At 33.8% G+C, this 18,576-nt stretch overlaps 1 protein-coding gene, 1 long non-coding RNA gene and 1 pseudogene across 3 annotated transcripts; all 3 read left to right on the top strand.

The window, feature by feature from the left end:
- Positions 1-939: 939 nt before the first annotated feature.
- On the top strand, positions 940-11,851 carry LOC101218415 (homeobox-DDT domain protein RLT3). 2 transcript variants are annotated; one of them, XR_004218353.1, is made up of 17 exons: positions 940-1,176; positions 1,606-1,750; positions 1,847-2,092; positions 2,211-2,267; positions 2,367-2,583; positions 3,422-3,522; positions 5,607-5,693; positions 5,809-5,940; positions 6,172-6,312; positions 7,030-7,152; positions 7,275-7,721; positions 8,120-8,542; positions 8,654-9,274; positions 10,380-10,484; positions 10,620-10,819; positions 10,892-11,065; positions 11,322-11,851. XR_004218353.1 is itself a non-coding variant. In XM_011660777.2 (16 exons), exons 2-16 carry the CDS (start codon positions 1,709-1,711, stop codon positions 11,323-11,325), a joined length of 2,946 nt encoding a protein of 981 aa, XP_011659079.2. In that variant the 5' UTR covers positions 940-1,176; positions 1,606-1,708; the 3' UTR covers positions 11,326-11,851. The 2 variants fall into 2 exon arrangements, 1 of the variants encoding a protein (XP_011659079.2); XM_011660777.2 differs by lacking the exon at positions 10,892-11,065.
- A 2,770-nt stretch (positions 11,852-14,621) lies between these two features.
- On the top strand, positions 14,622-16,066 carry LOC105436134 (annotated as a pseudogene).
- A 795-nt stretch (positions 16,067-16,861) lies between these two features.
- LOC116405023 lies at positions 16,862-18,246 on the top strand. Its single transcript, XR_004218082.1, has 2 exons — positions 16,862-17,384; positions 17,745-18,246. It is a non-coding gene; the product is annotated as an uncharacterized LOC116405023 (long non-coding RNA).
- The last annotated feature ends 330 nt before the right edge of the window (positions 18,247-18,576 follow it).

Below are 18,576 nucleotides of genomic sequence, written 5' to 3'. Positions count from 1 at the left end.
GTATAAATTTAGAGTTGGCATTTGAATCTCAAAAGGAATGCACCAACTATACTTATGGTCCTCACATGCATACCCTTGATTCTTGATACAGCTAACCTCAACTTCAAACAAATACCAAAGGGCGATAGTATTTAAAGACATAGAAACTTACCGTCACCATTGCCAACATTGAAGGTTTTCCCCGTTGATTTTTGTTGTTAATATTTCAAAATTACAATTAAAAAAAATGACAACAACAGGTTTGAGCACCAAAATACTCAAATTCAATACTATCCAATAAATCAAGTACAGTTCAAAGAGACAAAATGAAGGACAAAAAATTGGATGAAAACATGTCAAAGAGTTGATAATGGAGATTAAAATAATTTTCCAGGTTGATGAAATCGCAACAATCATATAATCATATAAAACGAAGATAATTCACGAAAGAAAAACAAAACAAAACCTATTAATTAAACAGACAAACAATTAACAATTAGAAGGGTGTTAAAACATTAAATGTCTATTAACAAGAGGAGCAATATAATTTGAAGAAGAAGAATAAGAGACTTGGGCGATGCCATAGCGAAAAAAGAACTTGGGGTTGATGCTGCCTGTAACCGCCGCCCATGAGGAAGAAGAAGACGTACCCTCACATAGCTTTGTAATGGAAGTGAATAGGAAGGAGGAATTGAGGTGAAGTCTGATTGTGTGAGGTGAAATGGAAGATGTCCATTGGGTGAAATTAAATATTGAGGGTATTTCTATAAATAATAAAAATTATTTATATGTGTGTGTGTAAATTTACCTATTTTTAATATTTTAAACCCAAAGTGACTTAAAACTAGGGTTGAAAAAAAGTATGAAGGGTATTTTAGACCAACAGTGGATAAAATTGGGATATTTTTCTTTAATTGGTTGAAATTCCGGGCAGAACCGGCAGAAGAGACTCTTAAACCAACAAAGATATTTATTTTGTAAAACCCAAAACCCTACTTCCCTTCTTCCACTCTCATTCCCCTGTTTGTTAATTGTTATCTCTTACTTTCTTTAAATTTCTCCTTACTCTGTTCTTTCTTCACATAACACCCTTCGTTTCTCTTCCGCTTCAATTCAATCACTCAGACTCGAAACTTACTGAATTCAACCAACCTTCATCATTTGAGGAACAACCACTGTTGCATTTCTGCTTCACACGTAATTTTCATTTTTCCTTTCGTTTATGCTTCTGGAATTTTTGTTCGTAATGACTTGGAGCTAATACTGGAGTCGAGACGAGGGATGCCAACCCAAAACTGAAGTCGGCAGTGTTAAATGACTGAGTTTCCAGTATATAGAATTGTAATTTTGTTGTATTGTTGTTTTGGAGAATACGTGCTTTGTGTGTAGGGAGTTGTTTAATATTAAAGGATTCTGAGGAGTTTAGATTTTGTACTTTATTGATTGTGTATGGCCCCGTTGGGTTCTGATGATTTTTTTGTTTGTGAGCTTCAAGAAATGCCAGAAAGTAAAAATTTTCAACTTCTACTTATTTTTTACTTTATTGCTTTCTCTACATCGGTTAGATTGTATTTATTAACTAACACTCGGTTTTTTTGGTTGATTGGCCTTTGAATTTCCTTGCAGTATCTATCTAGAGAAATGGAACTTAGAAGGAGGATACCTCAACGGGTTCAATCCCTACAATTATACTGTACATGATTTTTGTGGGAACTGACCAAAGAAATTCATGATCTTCCAAGTGAATCAAAGAGAAGCCAAAGCGAGAAAGGTATTCAAAATGTTTATGATAGTTGACCTTGCTCCAGCTTTTTGTCATCTTCCATATCCATATTTTTCTCACATCTTTTATGCGGTATAATTTTAGGTTTCAAAGCAAGATAGTTCAGTCCCAGCAGATTTCTGTGGGAAGATGGCTGCTCCGATTAAAACTCATGGTATTGGAAAAGGTCTGATGACGGTTTGGCAGGCAACGAATCCTGATGCTGGGGATTTTCCTGCTAGAACCATTTTTGGTGGCCAAAAATTTATGGATGTATCTCCAGTTTCAACTTCTTCATCTGAACATTCATTGCGGCAAGGAAAACGACCACCACGACAAGCTAAAATGAAGGTAACTTGAGTACTTATTGAGGTTTTTATTTTTCCTTTATTATATCTAATTTAGAATATTACAATACTTGTTACCTTCAAATAAAAATGGTTGCTGATGGGATGTTTCCAATAAACAGGGAAGGGTGGGATCCAAAGTACAGGGAAAGAGAAAGCCATTAATTAAAACCAGACGGGTAAATTAATATAGTATATATATATTATATATATATTATTTATAAGTTTTCTTAGCAATTTGTCATCCTCTGTTTGCTTGGGTTCCTGTTGTATTCCAGGTGGAATGTAATGAAGAAAATAGTCAAAAGCAATTATGCTATGAAAAATGTGAACTGGCTTGGGAAGGAATTAAATCTCAAGAATGCATAGACCAATTTGCTGTACTGGTAGATGATGAAGAGTTGGAGCTGAAAGAGTTGCAAGCAAGAAAACATATCATCACTTCTTGTGATCACTTCATGACAAATGGTGTTAATAGTTGCTCACTTTGTAAAGGTGAAGGAAGAACCTGACAATATTTATCAATTACACTCTTAGACTTTCCTTTCAATGGCATCTTTAAGCAAAAAACTGAAAGCTGATGATTATTCTTGAAGATTTTATTCTATGGTTCTTAATCTGCTAACTTGTTTGATTTTAAAACTTATTGAGAGTTCAATTTTTGAGCTACTTCTAGTAGAGCTTTTTGAGAGAAATTCCCTATTTATTCTTGGCATCCACTAGGTGTTCCTTGGTTCTGTTGGTCATCTATTTGTTCATTCATTACTCTTAGTCCAGCTGGTTTTTAGTTTTTCCTTTTTTGGAACTTGAGGAGATTCGGGAGATATTTTAAAGGTTATGAAAGACGAATTTTGTGGTAAACTTACCATTATGGTTGCTTAGCAAGACATACTTAACTATCTAGCGGACTTGTTAACGGAAAGTTGGTAAATAATTGAGAAGTTCTAAGAATTTCTGTGTTGTCAAAAGAAGTTGGTTGATTTTAGATTTACTATTTAATATTTTTTATGTGCCCGTTTTCCAGTTCCTCTCTAAATAATGGTGTTATATCACTGAAAAGGTTGCAAGCCCTTTTAAGTTATGATATTCTTCTACTGTTAATTCATGATAGCCACTCACTTGACAGTGGATATTTAATTTTACTTTTGGTCTCTTTTATGGGCTGTGTGATACTCAGGTGAACTTCTTGTCCACCTGTTGTTGCATTTCTGTTCCTTTTTAAGTTAATGACAATGAATGAAATATCTGTTGGTTTTGGAAGGAAAAATTGTTTCTATTTAAATATGAAGGAGATCCTTGGAATACCATCTCTAATAATATTTTATATTTTCAGATATGCTGGCCAAGTTTCCTCCAAATTCTGTGAAGATGAAACAACCATTTGGCATGCAGCCTTGGGATTCATCTAGAGACATTTGCAAGAAACTATTCAAGGTTCGTATAAAAAATTATGGCGTTGATTCTTGTCTGTTTAGCTCATTGCATAAGCAGTAGGTGTCTCCAGAATGGCCCATCCTCTCCTCAATTGGAAATGATTTAATTGCTGGCATTGATAATAATTTGGTTTTTCTCTTGGAAACATCCTTTGGGATGAACCCTTTTAATCTTTATTTTGTTTTTTTACTTTTCTTTCACATATTATGATAAAAATCTTTAGGGTTTAGGGTTTAAGGTTTATTAAGATAAAAATGTTAAGGATGGTATTTATTATTTATTTATTTCTTCTTCTTATTATAATATATTTTTTGCTTCCTGTTATGGTTTTTCTTTCACTACCTCCATGATTTTCTTCTTTATGGTGTTTTTTAATCATTAATTTCGCCTGCAACTGGATGTCCGGTCCATAAAGTACCTGTGAGTCCTGGTTTTTTGCATGTTTAGAAAAGTAGCATTTCTAACCCAGTTTAGGGAGAATGAGTTGAAGTCATTGTAGTCACCTATCCACAACTCAATATTCTGTAGGTCTGTAGTAAGACACTTGTTTTGTTGAGTGAGAATAGTTGAGGTATGTATAAGCTCTCTTGAACACTTGTGAATATCTTTTTTCTTTATAAGAAACAAGTATATTCATATAACAAAACAGAACAACCTAAGGGCAAGGGACAAGAGGGCCCTCCCCGGAATAAGCTAAGGAACTAAGAAATGATAGCCTTCTAGTTGTTGAAAATCATTGAAAGGCTATAATTACAAAAATGTTTGGTGTAATTCATACACCACCAAGAAGCTGTGTGTTGCAACACAGTCCAAAAAGAATCAAAAGAATTATATCTATCTTCGAAAATTCTACTATTCCTTTCTTTCCAAATGCACCACAAAAGGGATCGAGTCGCACATTTCTATAGGATGTTTCCTTTTGGGCTATAACCTCTAATGTTGAGTCCTTCAATCATCCAGCTATCAATCTTACTATGAACACTTGTGAATATCAATACAAAAAAGAAGAAAAGGAAGTACCTTTTCTTCTAAATAACCTTTCCATGAAGATGAAGCATCTGTAGCATAATTTTTATTGGGTTGTCTTTTTATTTGTTTTGTTGGTATTATCTTTTGAATATAAAGAAGCAAATTTCGTTGAATGACTAATAAACAAGAGAAACCAAAAGAATTATAACATGGAGATGAAGCATCCGTAACATAATTTTTATTGGGTTGTTTTTTTATTTGTTTTATTGGTATTATCTTTTGAATATAATGAAGCAAATTTCGTTGAATGACTAATAAACAAAAGAAACCAAAAAAATTATAAAAAGTTCCTCCAATTAGCACAAATAATTACAAAGACTTATTGTGATGATTCTTCCTCTTGTTTCATGTTTCTAGATCGAAAGCTTTTGTACTTCCTTCGCAATTTTTGTTTAATTTTATTATTATTATTTTTATGTATCTATGAAATTTTGTTTCTTTTTGAAAAACAAGAACAGCAAAAATAAAAGCTTGATACGTGATTGGATTTGGAAGTTTACATGTCAGTTGAAATGGTTCTTCCTCTTGTTTCTAATTTGAATGTGCTTTTTGTACTTCTTAGAGATTTTTTATTAGTATTTATTGAAAGGAGAGACAACGAGTTCACACCAATTTACGTGGAAACCCGAGTACCGGGAGAAAAACCACGATTGTTTGTTATTATTTTCTAATGAATAAAACAATAGGTACAAGGGAGAATAAATAGAGTATACAATGGAATAAAAAAGGAAAAGATTTAGGAAAATAAGGAAAACATTCCCATAATCTTTCCAAAATTATTCTAGGATTCTAACAAGGAAAAAGCAGAAAAAAGGAAAGAATTCCAATAGTATTATTAGTGTAACGTGTCTTCTTGTTGTTTCCAATAAGAATGTGCTTTTGTACTTCCTTGAGAATTTTTATATATTATTATTTTATTTTTGTGTATCAATGAAATATTTGTTTCTTATAAAAAAAACTTGAGTAAAAATAAAAGCTTGATGTGTGATTGCATTTGGAATTTTATCAAGTCAGTTGAAATGCGATGATTAAATTTTTGGCTCTAATTTTTGCAGGTCTTCAATTTTCTTTGTACATATGCCACAACATTAGGCGTATGCTCCTTTACCCTTGATGAGTTTGCTGAATCATTTCATGACAAGGTTAAATATTCTCTTTAAGCTAGTCCTTTCCTATAAAAATGCTTACTGGTTGGGATTTTAAATTTTAGTCTTGACGTTTGAACCTTTTTCTGGTTTTGTTTTTCTTCCATTGCAGAATTCATTCTTACTTGGAAAGGTTCACGTGGCCCTTCTCAAACTACTATTTTGTGATATTGAGGCAGAATTTAGCAATGCATATTTGACTCCTCTAAGCAAGTCTTGCAAATTTCTTGCATTAGTTCATTCGGTTAGTATTTCGTGATTAAATTTAGGCCACTTTGACAAAGAGACCAACTTTTATTGAGAACAAATGAAACAACTGGCATTTGGTCATTAGCACATTTTCTAAGTGCACTATGAATCTAAAATTGCTTTGCTTTTTTTTTTTTTCTGAAACGGAGACAAATAGAATTCCTTTGCTTTTAAAAATAGGAAGATAGCATCTGTGCTTATATAGTTCATTTTCATCACTCTGAAGCTTGGAAGTAAAGATTTTGCTCTTGAGGTATGGAAGAAATCATTGAACCCTTTAACATGGACTGAAATACTACGTCAAGTGTTGGTTGCAGCTGGTTTTTGTTCTAAGCAAGATGCATTGCAGAAGGAAACCCTTTCTAAGGTATTCACATTCAGTTTTCTTACTTTTCTGCTTCAACGTTGCCAGATGTTCCATATTTTTTCATAGGAGCCTATGAAACTTAGTCTCAACGGTTGGACTTTGGAGTAGTTCACAATTTTACTATTTTTGATGTTCGGGTATCTTTTTGTTTTTGGTGATGGAAGTTTGGTTTGTTCATATCCTATGTGATTCTTGTTCATCCATAGTTCTGTAACCTTCCTTTTTCGGTGAAGTTTTTTAGATTTAGTATTAATATAGTTATATAGGTTGTATACTCATCTACAATTAAAAGGACATTGGACAGGTTACTTCTGTAGTAAATTGCCCATAAAGTGGCAATGGAGATTTGAATAATGGTTATAATATGCCATTGTGTGACTTGGCAGTACATAATATTTGAGGATAAAATGCCTAGGATGGAGGTTATGTTTAGCTTCTTATCATATTAGATTTGCTAGACTTGCTAAGCATTTCCAATGTTCTTGGATTGATACAATTTTAATCCAATCCAAATAATCCTACAGCTCAAAATAAGGCCAAGCAGAGAACCTAAGAAATGCAGCCCGAACCTTGGAGATTCAGAACCTAAACCACTCGTCCTTTTGTTTTGTTTTATTACGAACTTAATGTGGGCAAGTTTGATATTGTGAATAGTTCATGTTGTTCTGTTTCATTGTAAACTTTCATGAGTACCCTTCATTCTTGTTCTTTTTCTAGGAAATGGACCTTGTGTCTAAATATGGTCTGCAACGTGGGACTTTGAAGGGTGAATTATTTATAATTTTATCAGAGCAAGGAAACAATGGGATCAAGGTTTCTGATTTGATAAGGGAGTCCAAGGTATGTAACAATGTTGAGACAAATGTGGATTACTTCACTGTCATTATTATAATTGTTGAAAAGTTGTGCATCAAAGTTCAAACGACCATGTTGATCCATTTGATATTGATCTTTTCTTGAAGATTGTGGATCTGAATGTTGCCGGCACTACTGAAGAACTAGAGCTTCAAATATGTTCCACTTTGTCCAGTGATATAACTTTATTTGAAAAGATATCTTCATCTGCATATCGTCTCCGCCCTAGTCCTGCTATAATGGATGTTGATGAATTTCAGTCGGACACTGATTTTGGTAGTGTAGATGATATAGCAGCTAGTGCGTCAATATGCAGCAGTAGTTATGATTCTGAATGTGATTCAGAGAAATTGTGTGCTCAAAGATTTAAGATTCAGAAATCCAAAAACGAAAACCCAACTGTTTCCACAGAGATTGATGTAAGTCATCCAGGTGAAGCGTGGCTGTTAGGACTGATGGAAGATGAATATTCAGGTTTAAGCATTGAAGAGAAGTTGAATGCATTGGTGGCTTTAATTGATCTTCTTTCTGATGGATCAAGTATTAGGCCAAAGGTACATTATTCTATCTTGTAAGGGTCATTTTTCATTGTATTTTCATGTTTACATCATAAATTTGTGATTTATGGTTAATCGCGAAAAACATTGATGATAGTTTGTATTTATGTCTTAAAGTTCAAAATCTATTTTTACCTTCGTGAGATTTTTCTTTAAGAATTTCTCTGGTATTTAGAAAGTCATAGAACACCTACTATGCCTCCTATTATGTGAAAATTTATTTTTATCTGGGAGAAGTTATTCTTTGCAGCTTCCACGGACAGTTTTCAAGGCTACTTTGTTCCATTATACTTCAGCACTTGTGGGCAGTGATATATAGAAGCCTGTCTATTTTATATTTGCTTGTTATGCTGTTTAGTTTAAGGTATAGTACTCAAGACTTTTCAATATGATAGGGTTTGTCAACATCTTGTGGCATTGTTGATTATGCTTCCAACATTCAACATTATGGTTCTGGAGCAAAAATAAAAAAGTCTTCTGTCAGGGGACACAACCTGTCATCAAGGTCATTCTTGGCTAGCTCAGGACAGTTGCGTAGTGCAAGTATCAGATATGCTTCATTGGAAAACCATCCTATCGATTCGGCCACAGCAATCTCAAAGTTCCAAGAGAATTCAGGAAGTCAAGTAAAGGGCGCAGACAAGATGAAAAATGCTATTTACTTGCATTCAATGCAATCTATCTTCTTAGGTTCTGATCGTAGGTATAATAGATATTGGCTTTTTCTTGGTCCTTGTGATGCAACTGATCCTGGTCATAGGAGGGTTTATTTTGAATCTTCGGAGGATGGGCATTGGGAAGTGATTGATACAAAAGAGGTACCACCTTGGAAATTTTATGACAAGCTTTCCTTTCACAGAATCAATATTTTCCAAACTTAAACACAAGTGTTATACTAATTATTGTTCTGTTTTCTATTCTTACTTTAGGCTTTGTGTGCCTTGTTATCTGTGTTGGATGATAGAGGTAAGCGGGAAGCTTTCCTCATTGAATCTCTGGAGAAGCGTGTGGTATTTCTTTGTGAAGCCATGTCAAATAAGAGCACTAGGAATCTTGTGAGCAGGAGTTTTACGCAATCTGAACAATCTGATATGGACAGAATAAGAGAAAGCAGTTATTCTCCTGTGTCTGATGTTGATAATAGCCTATACCAAGCCGAGACTACTGGTGATACTTTGCCTTTAAGTAGTACTATAGTTCTTGAAGTTAAAAGAAAGGGAGAAGAAGAAAAGCAAAGCTGGAATCGTCTCCAGGCATTTGATTCATGGGTATGGAATTTCTTCTATCATGCACTTTATGCCGTAAGGCATGGTAGAAGGTCTTATCTTGATTCACTTGCTAGATGTGAATGTTGCCATGATTTGTATTGGAGAGATGAGAAACATTGTAAAGTTTGCCATATTACCTTTGAGCTTGACTTGAACCTGGAGGAAAGATATACCATTCATAGGGCAACGTGTCGAGAAAAAGGAGATGATAATGTATTTCCAAAGCATAAGGTTTTATCATCACAGCTCCAAGCATTGAAAGCTGGAGTTCATGCAATCGAGGTATTTCATTTTATTTAGTTCTTTTATTTTCACTAGGCTGGTTCATGCATCAAGGTTAAAGTTTCAAAGTTAAATTCTTTGCTTATCAAGTCTTGCATGGGAGAGTAAACATGCACGATCATCTCCAAAGACATTCTTCTCTTGTGTTGCACACCAATTGTGCGCTCTAGGAAGAGGATCTCAACATCTATTTTGGGATGTTTTCATTTTCTCTCCTTTTAGAGCCACATCTTCATAACTTTTAGTGCAGCTCATAATAGAGGTTGCTGCTCTATGATCGAGGGGGTGCTTCATGACCCTCTTTTTTGTGATAAAGAAAGAATTACATGGCACAGGCTTGCTTTTCTGCCATTTTGTTGGGGATTTGGCAGAGCAGGACAATAGGATTTTTAGAATGGTTGAGAGATTTGTTGATGAGCTTTGGGACTTTGCTAGATTTAACTCCTCCTTATTGGTTGTCTGTTTATCGATTTTTTTTTTTGTAAATTCCAGCTAATTCTCATTCTTTTAGACTGGGATCCTTTCTTGTAATTAGAGTATTAGCTTCTTTTGGGGGATTTTTTTTTTGGTATGCCTTGTACGTTTTCTTTCTCATATTTCTCAACTATTAAAAGGGAAAGGAAAAAACAAAAAACAGTTTCCAAGTATCATCTCTTGTGGTTTTTACTGACATGACTTTTATCATACAACTTATGAAGAAAGTCAGTTTGTTTTCCCTTTTTGGCTTTTTATACTTTTATCTTCTGGAATCACAAATGTGATCAATATTATCGGATGTCCCTGGAGGAAAGAATCACATATTTCATTAAAAGACAGTCATTCTTATAACTGATGTTGTACTCTGGGATAAGAAACGATATAATACTCACAAAAAGTAGGAACCATTTTAGGGCCAGAGTAGATGAAATCTCCACCAAAAAGGCTATAAAGAAAACAGGACTTACAATATAGGAGCCTTCCAACCATTCTTTAATTTGTTTTTGCTCTCCATGGTTCCGAATATTTCTATTTGCAATACCACTCGTTTGGAATGTGCTTTCATGTTTCAGTTGTTGCGTTTAACTACTTGCTAGGTTTGAAAATCATTTCTTGCTATTTTCTGCAGTCTATAATGCCTGAAGGTGCTATGATTGGAGCTTGGACTAAATCTGCTCATAAGTTATGGATTAAACGGCTCAGGCGTACTTCGTCTATGGCAGAACTTATGCAGGTCTTTTTTAAAATACTAATGTCTTATATTTTTAACTTTTTTTGTTGCAAGTCCTTTTTGTTTGTGCCTGTAGTCATTAGGAATTGTAGTATCAATAATATGCAGGAAATATAATTTGGCTTTTTATTTTGACAGGTGGTTGCCGATTTTGTTGGCGCCATCAATGAAGATTGGTTTTGTAATCTCCCAGAGGACTCTTCGGTTTGTATTCTAGATACTTTAGCGTCTTTTGCATCCTTACCCCAAACAACCTCTGCCCTTGCATTCTGGTTGGTTAAATTGGATGCCTTCTTTTATTGCTATGTGTGGAAGGACCCGAAAAGCTGCCCGCAGAGGTAAGTGTTGATCCTTCGCCAGTTTCTATACCTCTAGGTTTAATGCCATATCACTGATCAGAACACGTACAGAACTATAACGACCTCTTGGTGAAATTCCTATTTGGCTGGAGTAAAAAGAGAGAATTGTCGTAGGGTTTGATCTAGTAGCTTGGAGAGCTGAGAGAGCACAGTTCGATCTAGCACACTTCATTCATTTCTACACATCATTGTTATACGAGTTCTCAATTTTACGTGAAAGATGTTGTAAGTAACGTCAATTTTTATACATTAGTCATCGCACAATTTCTATCTTATTTGAACAAAAAAAAAACTCCAACAAGAGTATTTTTGGCAACAAATTTCAAAGCTGAAGTGTAAAAGTGAAGTTTTTTTTTAAAAAAATTTAGAGGCATGATTGAAACCTATCCAAATTTTGGAGAGCTTTGGTATGTGATTCTTCATTTGAAGTAGCTTATAGCTAGGTTAATAATCTGTTTGTTTCCTTTACTGGATATTTCAGGTAAAAAGTCGCCCAGAGATAGATGACAATCCAACCCTATTTGAAGAATTTGTACAGCTTACCTGCAAAACCAAACCATAGGTCAGCACTTGACCAAAACATTTTGTAGCTTGTTGGCTAAGTGGGGCATCGATGGTTAGGTTCAACTCTTTTTGGTGCAAGAGAAGATGGGAACAAAAACAGATATGGTTACAATTCAATGTGTGAGGTATTTTAAAACCATATGACCACTGTTTATCACTTGCAATGGGAAGAAAGGCAATGCTCATACTAGGGGATTTAAGACAGATTTTTGGTGCAGCTGTCTTGAGCATTATTCATTTATAGATTCATTAAGTTTTGGCATGGCCTTGGCCCAAGCAGTGAGCAATTGTTGTAGTGTTCATGTGGCCATATCATTGTATGTAATACATACACAATTTCACCTCCAATGATTTAAAATATAGAGGTAAAGAATTTTTTTCAAATGTGTATTTGCCACTTGCCTGGAGGACCCACCCATAATAAGATAACCAACCTGCTTCCCTTTAGTATTATAGTGTGATGTGTATTTTCTTAATTAAATGCTTAGGTTTCCTTTTGTTAACCTTTTTTTTTTTTTTTTTTGGTTTTTTAAAATTAAGCATATAAATACATTTTCTTATTTTCTATCAAAGTTTTAAAATAGTTTTTAAGTTGGGTTAGTTTTTGAAATTTAACTAAAGATGGGCTTTCCACCATAGTAGTCTATAATAGTTCTAATTCCATTAATAGCCTATTCACTATTTTTTCCGAATGGTATTAAGAGTTGGAATCTTACATAAAAATCAGGTCTAAATGACATTTCGTAAATGGTATATAATTTTGATTTTTTTTAATATAATTTAAATAACTTTTTTTCAACGTTATGTATGGCAAAAAAACGTCATTTATGGAAAAAAAATATTAGAAAGACACCACATAGGGAAGTAATTTATTCCAGTTTCAATCTTTTAAGATTTTCAATTTGTTATACCATCAACACTTTTGAACTGGGAGTGCACAAATGGAAATGATGGTGCATGTTGAGTTGAGTTCCTTTCCAATACCTAGTTGATGAACTTTTTCAGAAATTTTAAGAAGTAGCACACTTTCGGTTTTATATTTAAAAAATAACATTTTTAAAAGGCTCGTAATTTTGTTTTTCTTGGTCAATTTCAGTTCTCGATATCAAGATTTTTCACAAATTTTTAAAAACTCTTTTAATGTAATTTTTCGATTCATCTCGATCGAGTTCGACACCGAGATTTTGTGTTTTTGTTTTTTTAACTTTAAAATAAATGATTTTATCAACCGAGATCAGTGTAATTGCCCTGAGATTCGTTGTGTTTCACATACATTTTGTGGGGTAATCTCATTAGCCATATCAATCAATATTCGTTAACTGTATACACTCCATTAAAAACTCACAATTAAACTCTTTTTACTGTAGATATATTTATGTATTCACGAATCTCGACCAATAACAGTAAGTTAGTCATTCGCAAGTATTTGTAACGCCAACTAGGTCAAATTACTGTTTTACCCTAGATTACTTATAGTTCTTAAATATCTGTGCTCCTCTAATGAACAACTTGTTTATGTACTAACCAATAAATAGAAACCCCTTTCATGTCATAGAGAGGGTATGACTCTTTGTTCAAGTCCCAGAGACACAATTTAAGGAAACACTCATCTACTTGCTCTAAAGTCAGAAATGAGTGAATTTCATCAATTATTTTCTCAGCTTCCCACTAGGTCTTATCCCAAAAAATGATAAACATATTAAGTCGGAAAACTAGCCACTCTCACCCGTACAAATCAAAGGACAATCCCTCACGAACAAAAGTTCGTAATACACTCAGGATTAAGACAAAGTTACATCTTATGGTCATCCTAATGAAATAGAAACCTAACTAGTTAACAAAGTTACATCTTATGGTTATTATTTCGTAGTTTGATCTTATGCAAACTCATTGAATAGGATATCTCACTCCCATTCCACCTACACAAAATGAGTTGGATCATTGCATTTGTATCAAATTGTATAGACCTATTAAGTTGTATCTCATCTATTGATTCTTGTATGTAGAGAACAGTTCAAGACTCATCCAACAATGTAGGATGTTAGTTTATTGAATCTAGGTTATTAAAATAAAACTAATGGCCAATAACACTTTGTTGAAATGAGAAAAATAACACTTTATTAATTACAATCAAATATTACATTTACTTTCTACAAGTTTTAGGCCATAAAACCCAACATCTTCAACATGATTACCTAATCACAAAAACAACCAAGCAACACTAAGTTTGACTTTCTTCAACCTTAGAAATTTTTATGAATGACAAAATCTAGGCCTCACTAAAGCCATGTACCCTCGAATCATTATAATAGTCTGGTCTGATTGCGAGGTAATCTCCATACAACTAGCACCAATAACCATGTGTTCCGCGTTACAACAAAACCTCGTAACCAGTGTCCATAGTCTTCTAACATGCATGCAGATGCCCACAAAGGGCTAAATCACTCCTGTATGCAGTCCAAAGTCTAACATATATGGCGATGGGTCCCCAAAAGACCTACAATCCCAATCCTCTCCGACCTCGTGCAATACCTCACAAGTGTCGAGAGTCTCTAATCCATAAATTCCAAATCAATGGCCTAGGTACACGTTTGAAAACATAAAACATTCACAATAATTATCTCAACTGCTTCCAAACCAATATGTCTATATTAAATTCAACTTTTGTAAATAAGTTTTTTCATCGTAATGTTTCAAAAGTACAAACATTTATTAAGCCAACAATTATCAATAGTTATTTTAGATAAACATAATCAATAAATCATTCTTACGTGAGAAAACAGTTCATAAATCATTTTAGACATATAAACATTTCTAAAATAAGTTTAGAGTTTGAAGGGTCACTCAGACTCAATAACTTAACTTCTTGGCCTATTAATCCTTTCTATTTTCTCTTGTCCCAAAATAAAAGAATTTAATCTTAAATTAATTTTCTTATCCAAAAAAATGCCAACTTTACTTAAAATTCTAAAAAATAACAAAACAACCCAAAAAGGTAGTGTCATGCCAATGAGCATGGGAGGAATGCAACACGCGAGCACGCACATGCCCTTATAATGTTTGGACGCGTGCTTGCCTTGCACTCAACAAGTAGTGCGCCCATGGCCGCGAAGCCTTGCGTCCTGATGCTCAGTCACCCTTCAATGTCAACCTAGAATCCTGAATAAGTCTAAAATGATCTCTCAACTTCAAAAAAATCATATTTTTTATCCCACCTTCAAAATAAAATAATTCATTCTACAAACATGCTTAAAATTGTCTTAGCTAGCTTACCTCCAAATTTGAGCTTTAAATTTGGAGTGATGCTTTCTATAACCTTTAAAGAGTCCTCACTGCTAAAATCCTTAGAAAACTGTGATCTAAGTAACTTTGTCTTGTATGGCCAAAGGTATCCTTGTTTCACTCCTCTAATTTTTCTGTCGATGAAGTACAACATTGCACTACAATGGTAGTTCATGTAAGATATTCTGCAGGGTTGAGGACCCGAATTGATGTTGGAGTTGTCAATGAAGATAATGGGGAGAATCATTACTTTGCAAATGTTGCAGACATTCATTTGTAAGGTTAATCTAAACAGTATCGTTGATGCTAACCGACAAACTATGCTAATTTAGGACATCTAATTATCTTATTGCATGAATCTTTTTGCAGGAGTGCAAAGGCTGGGTTTTATGCTGCTAGATACAAGAAATTTTGAAACTTATGCTATGTGATTGTTGCTTTGCAAGGCTTCGTGGGACACCAAAATAGAGATTTTAAGATTAAGGTCAGCATATGGAAAGAAACTCTAGAATTTTTAATTTATTTTATGGAATAATTGTGGTGTGTTCCTTTGATAGAACCGATCCTATCAGTCTCAAGGTAGTTTCAAACTGTAGACCATTTTGGAGGGGGCGGTGACTGTATTTTTACCTTCTTTATTTAATTTCATCTATGTAGAATGCCATAACTCATAGGTTGATTACGCTGAATGGGAGCTGTATCCACAAGTAACTGCTCTATGCATTGGAAATGCTAAATACTTTGGCGGTGGTATGAAAATTGTGCCAAATGCCGATCCTTCCAACAGGAGTCTAGAGGTATAATTCGTTTCTGTGGGATTTTATTTGATCACTTTTTCCTTCCTTGTCTTCTTAATTAACTATGTGATGCTTTTCTTTGCAGGTAGTAATTCTTCAGGATTTCGTATGGTATGACTTTATTCTGAATTTACATAAAATATACAATGGGACATATTTGACGGTGAAAAACGTAACATCAAGAAGGTTAGTCATCTCTTTAAAAATTATAATGTGCCTAGATTTTCCCTTTTGTATTTCAATTTTCTCTCTCCAACTGTCAGTTTTATGTTGGAGACTTGTGGAAGCAGAGGTGAAGAAACTATAATTGAACTGGATTTGCATGGAGCATGGTGATTTTCATTTCTGTCAAGTTTTTGCTTGAGAAAAACTTACACTCAAACTTATATGGAGATGCTTTATTTACCTAGCAGAGAAGCCCTAAGAAAAGTAATATTGTTAAACCTTCTTACTTCTGGCATTCTGATGTATCCTCAACCAAAATTAGAAAGTTATATGATTATCCTTTTTTCCTTGTTAAATCTTTGTCAACGTTGATGAACTCAATTAATCGATATCAATGTAACTCATCCATGGTTGAACATATGATTGAGCATGATTTCACATTTCAGCTCCACCTCATTAAAACTCATTGTTTGGCAATGATGTCCTTTTCTCAATCAAAACTTCCTATTTCTGCTTCTGGGCTTGTTGGTCTGCAATGCAACTATCATCAGTTTATCATTTTGTTGTTCAAGCAGCGTTCATTCGATCGAAGTGGAAGAAGTTTCTTGCAGCGGCAACATATATGTTCAATTCGATGGGGAACACTTGGGGTTTCTTCCAAGGAAATTCCATATTCTACCAGCTGCCATTGAAATGATATGCTGAACATGAGCTCCCTTTTCCAGCAAGAGAAAAACAATAGGTAAAAGCTTCATAGCAGTAGCATCCTTATTTTTCTCACGTGGACTCCTCTCTCAAACTAGAGTAGACAAAGTAAGTTGTTATTTTGCTTTTTTTTGTATCAAAAGCTTCATACTTTCATCCATGACCAAAATTAGAAAATAATGTTCACAATTTTTTGTCTCATTAAATGAAATTTCACATTTTTTGAAAATTTTGGATTATAATTATTTGAATTTTTTTTTGCTTTATCACTACTGAAAATTTTGTTGCTTTACTAGTTACCCTTTTAGTTAATGGTTTTTATTTGACAATTTTTTTACCTTTAAGTTTTTCTCTTTTGTTGCAGAAATTTTATTTTTTTTAGTCTAAATTTTAAAAACAAAATATTTGTTTTAGTTCTCTTTTTTTTTTCTGCGTTTTAAATGGGTTTTATGACAAATAATTCAAATGTTTTTAAATGGACTTTATGACAAATAATTCAAATGTTTTTTAAATGGGCTTTTCTTCTCTAACTCCTTTCTACTTTTTCCCTCCCTGCTTCTCTCTCTCTCATTTCAAATTTCTTCCCCCACTTCGTCTCTAACTACTGCCTCTCTCTCTACTTTCTCCCTCCTCTCCCCTTCTCTCACACTCTCTTTTCTTCCTCAAAATAGCCAATTCACCGCCATCTTCTTCCCCTACCACTAACAACATCGGATTTCTCAACTGTCGATCGACATGAAAATCATGCCTGCCTACTTGACAAAACCTTTTTCAGTCTACCAATAAAGGAAAAAGGATTACTGGTGACATGAAAGTTGTGCTCGATGCTCTTTTTCGTATTCCACTGCGTGTCGTGGTCTTTCCATTCCTGGTTGGATGACTACTATGGACAGAGATCACAACTACTCCCAGTCTCTTGTGGATCACAAATAAGTACCAAAGGATGCCCCGGGAGAGCTGGATCACAAATGCTTCCAAATTCTTTGTTCATAGACTAATTTGAAATCCTTCCAATTTTATGGTTCTAAAAGGTAGAATTTTACCACAAAATCCAAAATTGTTCTTTGATTATTAATTCACTATATTCAACTTTCTGTCGGTTATTTACAATAGCATTATAGTTTAAAGATTTGAAGTAGCTTTACCTCACCTATATAACTACATTTAAATCGAATATTTGTGGTTTCATGGAGATTTTTTTATTTTTTTTATTTAAGGTCTTGTAGTAATACCTTTACTTTCTTTTAACATCACAACATTCCTCAAAACTTGAATCATGTGTTAAATTCTTACTTCATTCAGGAAAATATGGATCCATGCTGTCTTTTATATCCATAAGATACCGATTAGATTGTGTTAATTATTGTTTATAAGAAAAAATTTGTGTGCAGAGTTGCAGTAGGTAAATCTTAATGATTGGCAGAAAATTGGTTTGGGATATATTATTCTCAAGACAGTATTTGTTATCAGTTTACTTTCCATTGGGTATTTGTTCTTCCTATGCTTTATTCTTATCCCATCTTTCTCCGTTTTAGTCTCCATAGGATGGATTTCTGTGGTGTAAATTTATTCATCTAGTTTGTTTGATTTATGGACGCATTTTGGTATGGTAGAGCTTCTGCATGAGATCACAATTGCTATTACCAAGTGGTTATTCCATCAATCACAGATTCAGTGTATTCAATGAGTTCTCAAAAAAAGTGAAAGGAGAAGCTGACAAGTATCTTCCCTTTCCTTTAGAATTATAATATATTCTTTCATGTTTATTTGTTTTAACTTTTCTGCCGTGTTTAGGATATCTTCTTGTCAAATTGAACATTCAACGTATTTGTAATTGTGATGATTTTGGAATTAATGTTTGGTCAATTTCTGTACAGAATCATTAATTTTGAAGTGTCGAAACCTTCTTATTTAAAAACATGTTTTTGAGGTGAAAAATTATGCAACAAATTCGTAAAAACATATTTTTCTTATACTTCTCCCTCTTTGGAATCATAAAAAACAACACCAAGGAAGTTAGCTCTCGAAAAAGAATATGAACACATACAAAATATCTAATTCTCCCCCTATCAATATGCATTCGGGTAACAATATCAATTAAGGTATAAAATCAAGATGCATCACAACGAATAATTCCAAAAACTTTCTTCATTCAACGGCTTGGTAAATATATCCACTAATTGATTATTAGAGCTCACAAACTCAAGAGTAATATGACCATTT

The sequence above is a fragment of the Cucumis sativus genome, chromosome 7, assembly GCF_000004075.3.
Source record: "Cucumis sativus cultivar 9930 chromosome 7, Cucumber_9930_V3, whole genome shotgun sequence".
Classification (NCBI taxonomy): domain Eukaryota; kingdom Viridiplantae; phylum Streptophyta; class Magnoliopsida; order Cucurbitales; family Cucurbitaceae; genus Cucumis; species Cucumis sativus.
Note: the sequence above shows the minus strand (reverse complement) of the source record. Positions and strands in the feature narration are given on the sequence as shown.

Coding starts and splice junctions, on each gene's coding strand:
- LOC101218415 (XM_011660777.2), top strand. CDS start 1,709: ATGATCTTCCAAGTGAATCAAAGAGAAGCCAAAGCGAGAAAG. Junction 2,268..2,366: donor CATTAATTAAAACCAGACGG/GTAAATTAATAT, acceptor GTTGTATTCCAG/GTGGAATGTAATGAAGAAAA. Junction 8,543..8,653: donor AAGTGATTGATACAAAAGAG/GTACCACCTTGG, acceptor TTCTTACTTTAG/GCTTTGTGTGCCTTGTTATC.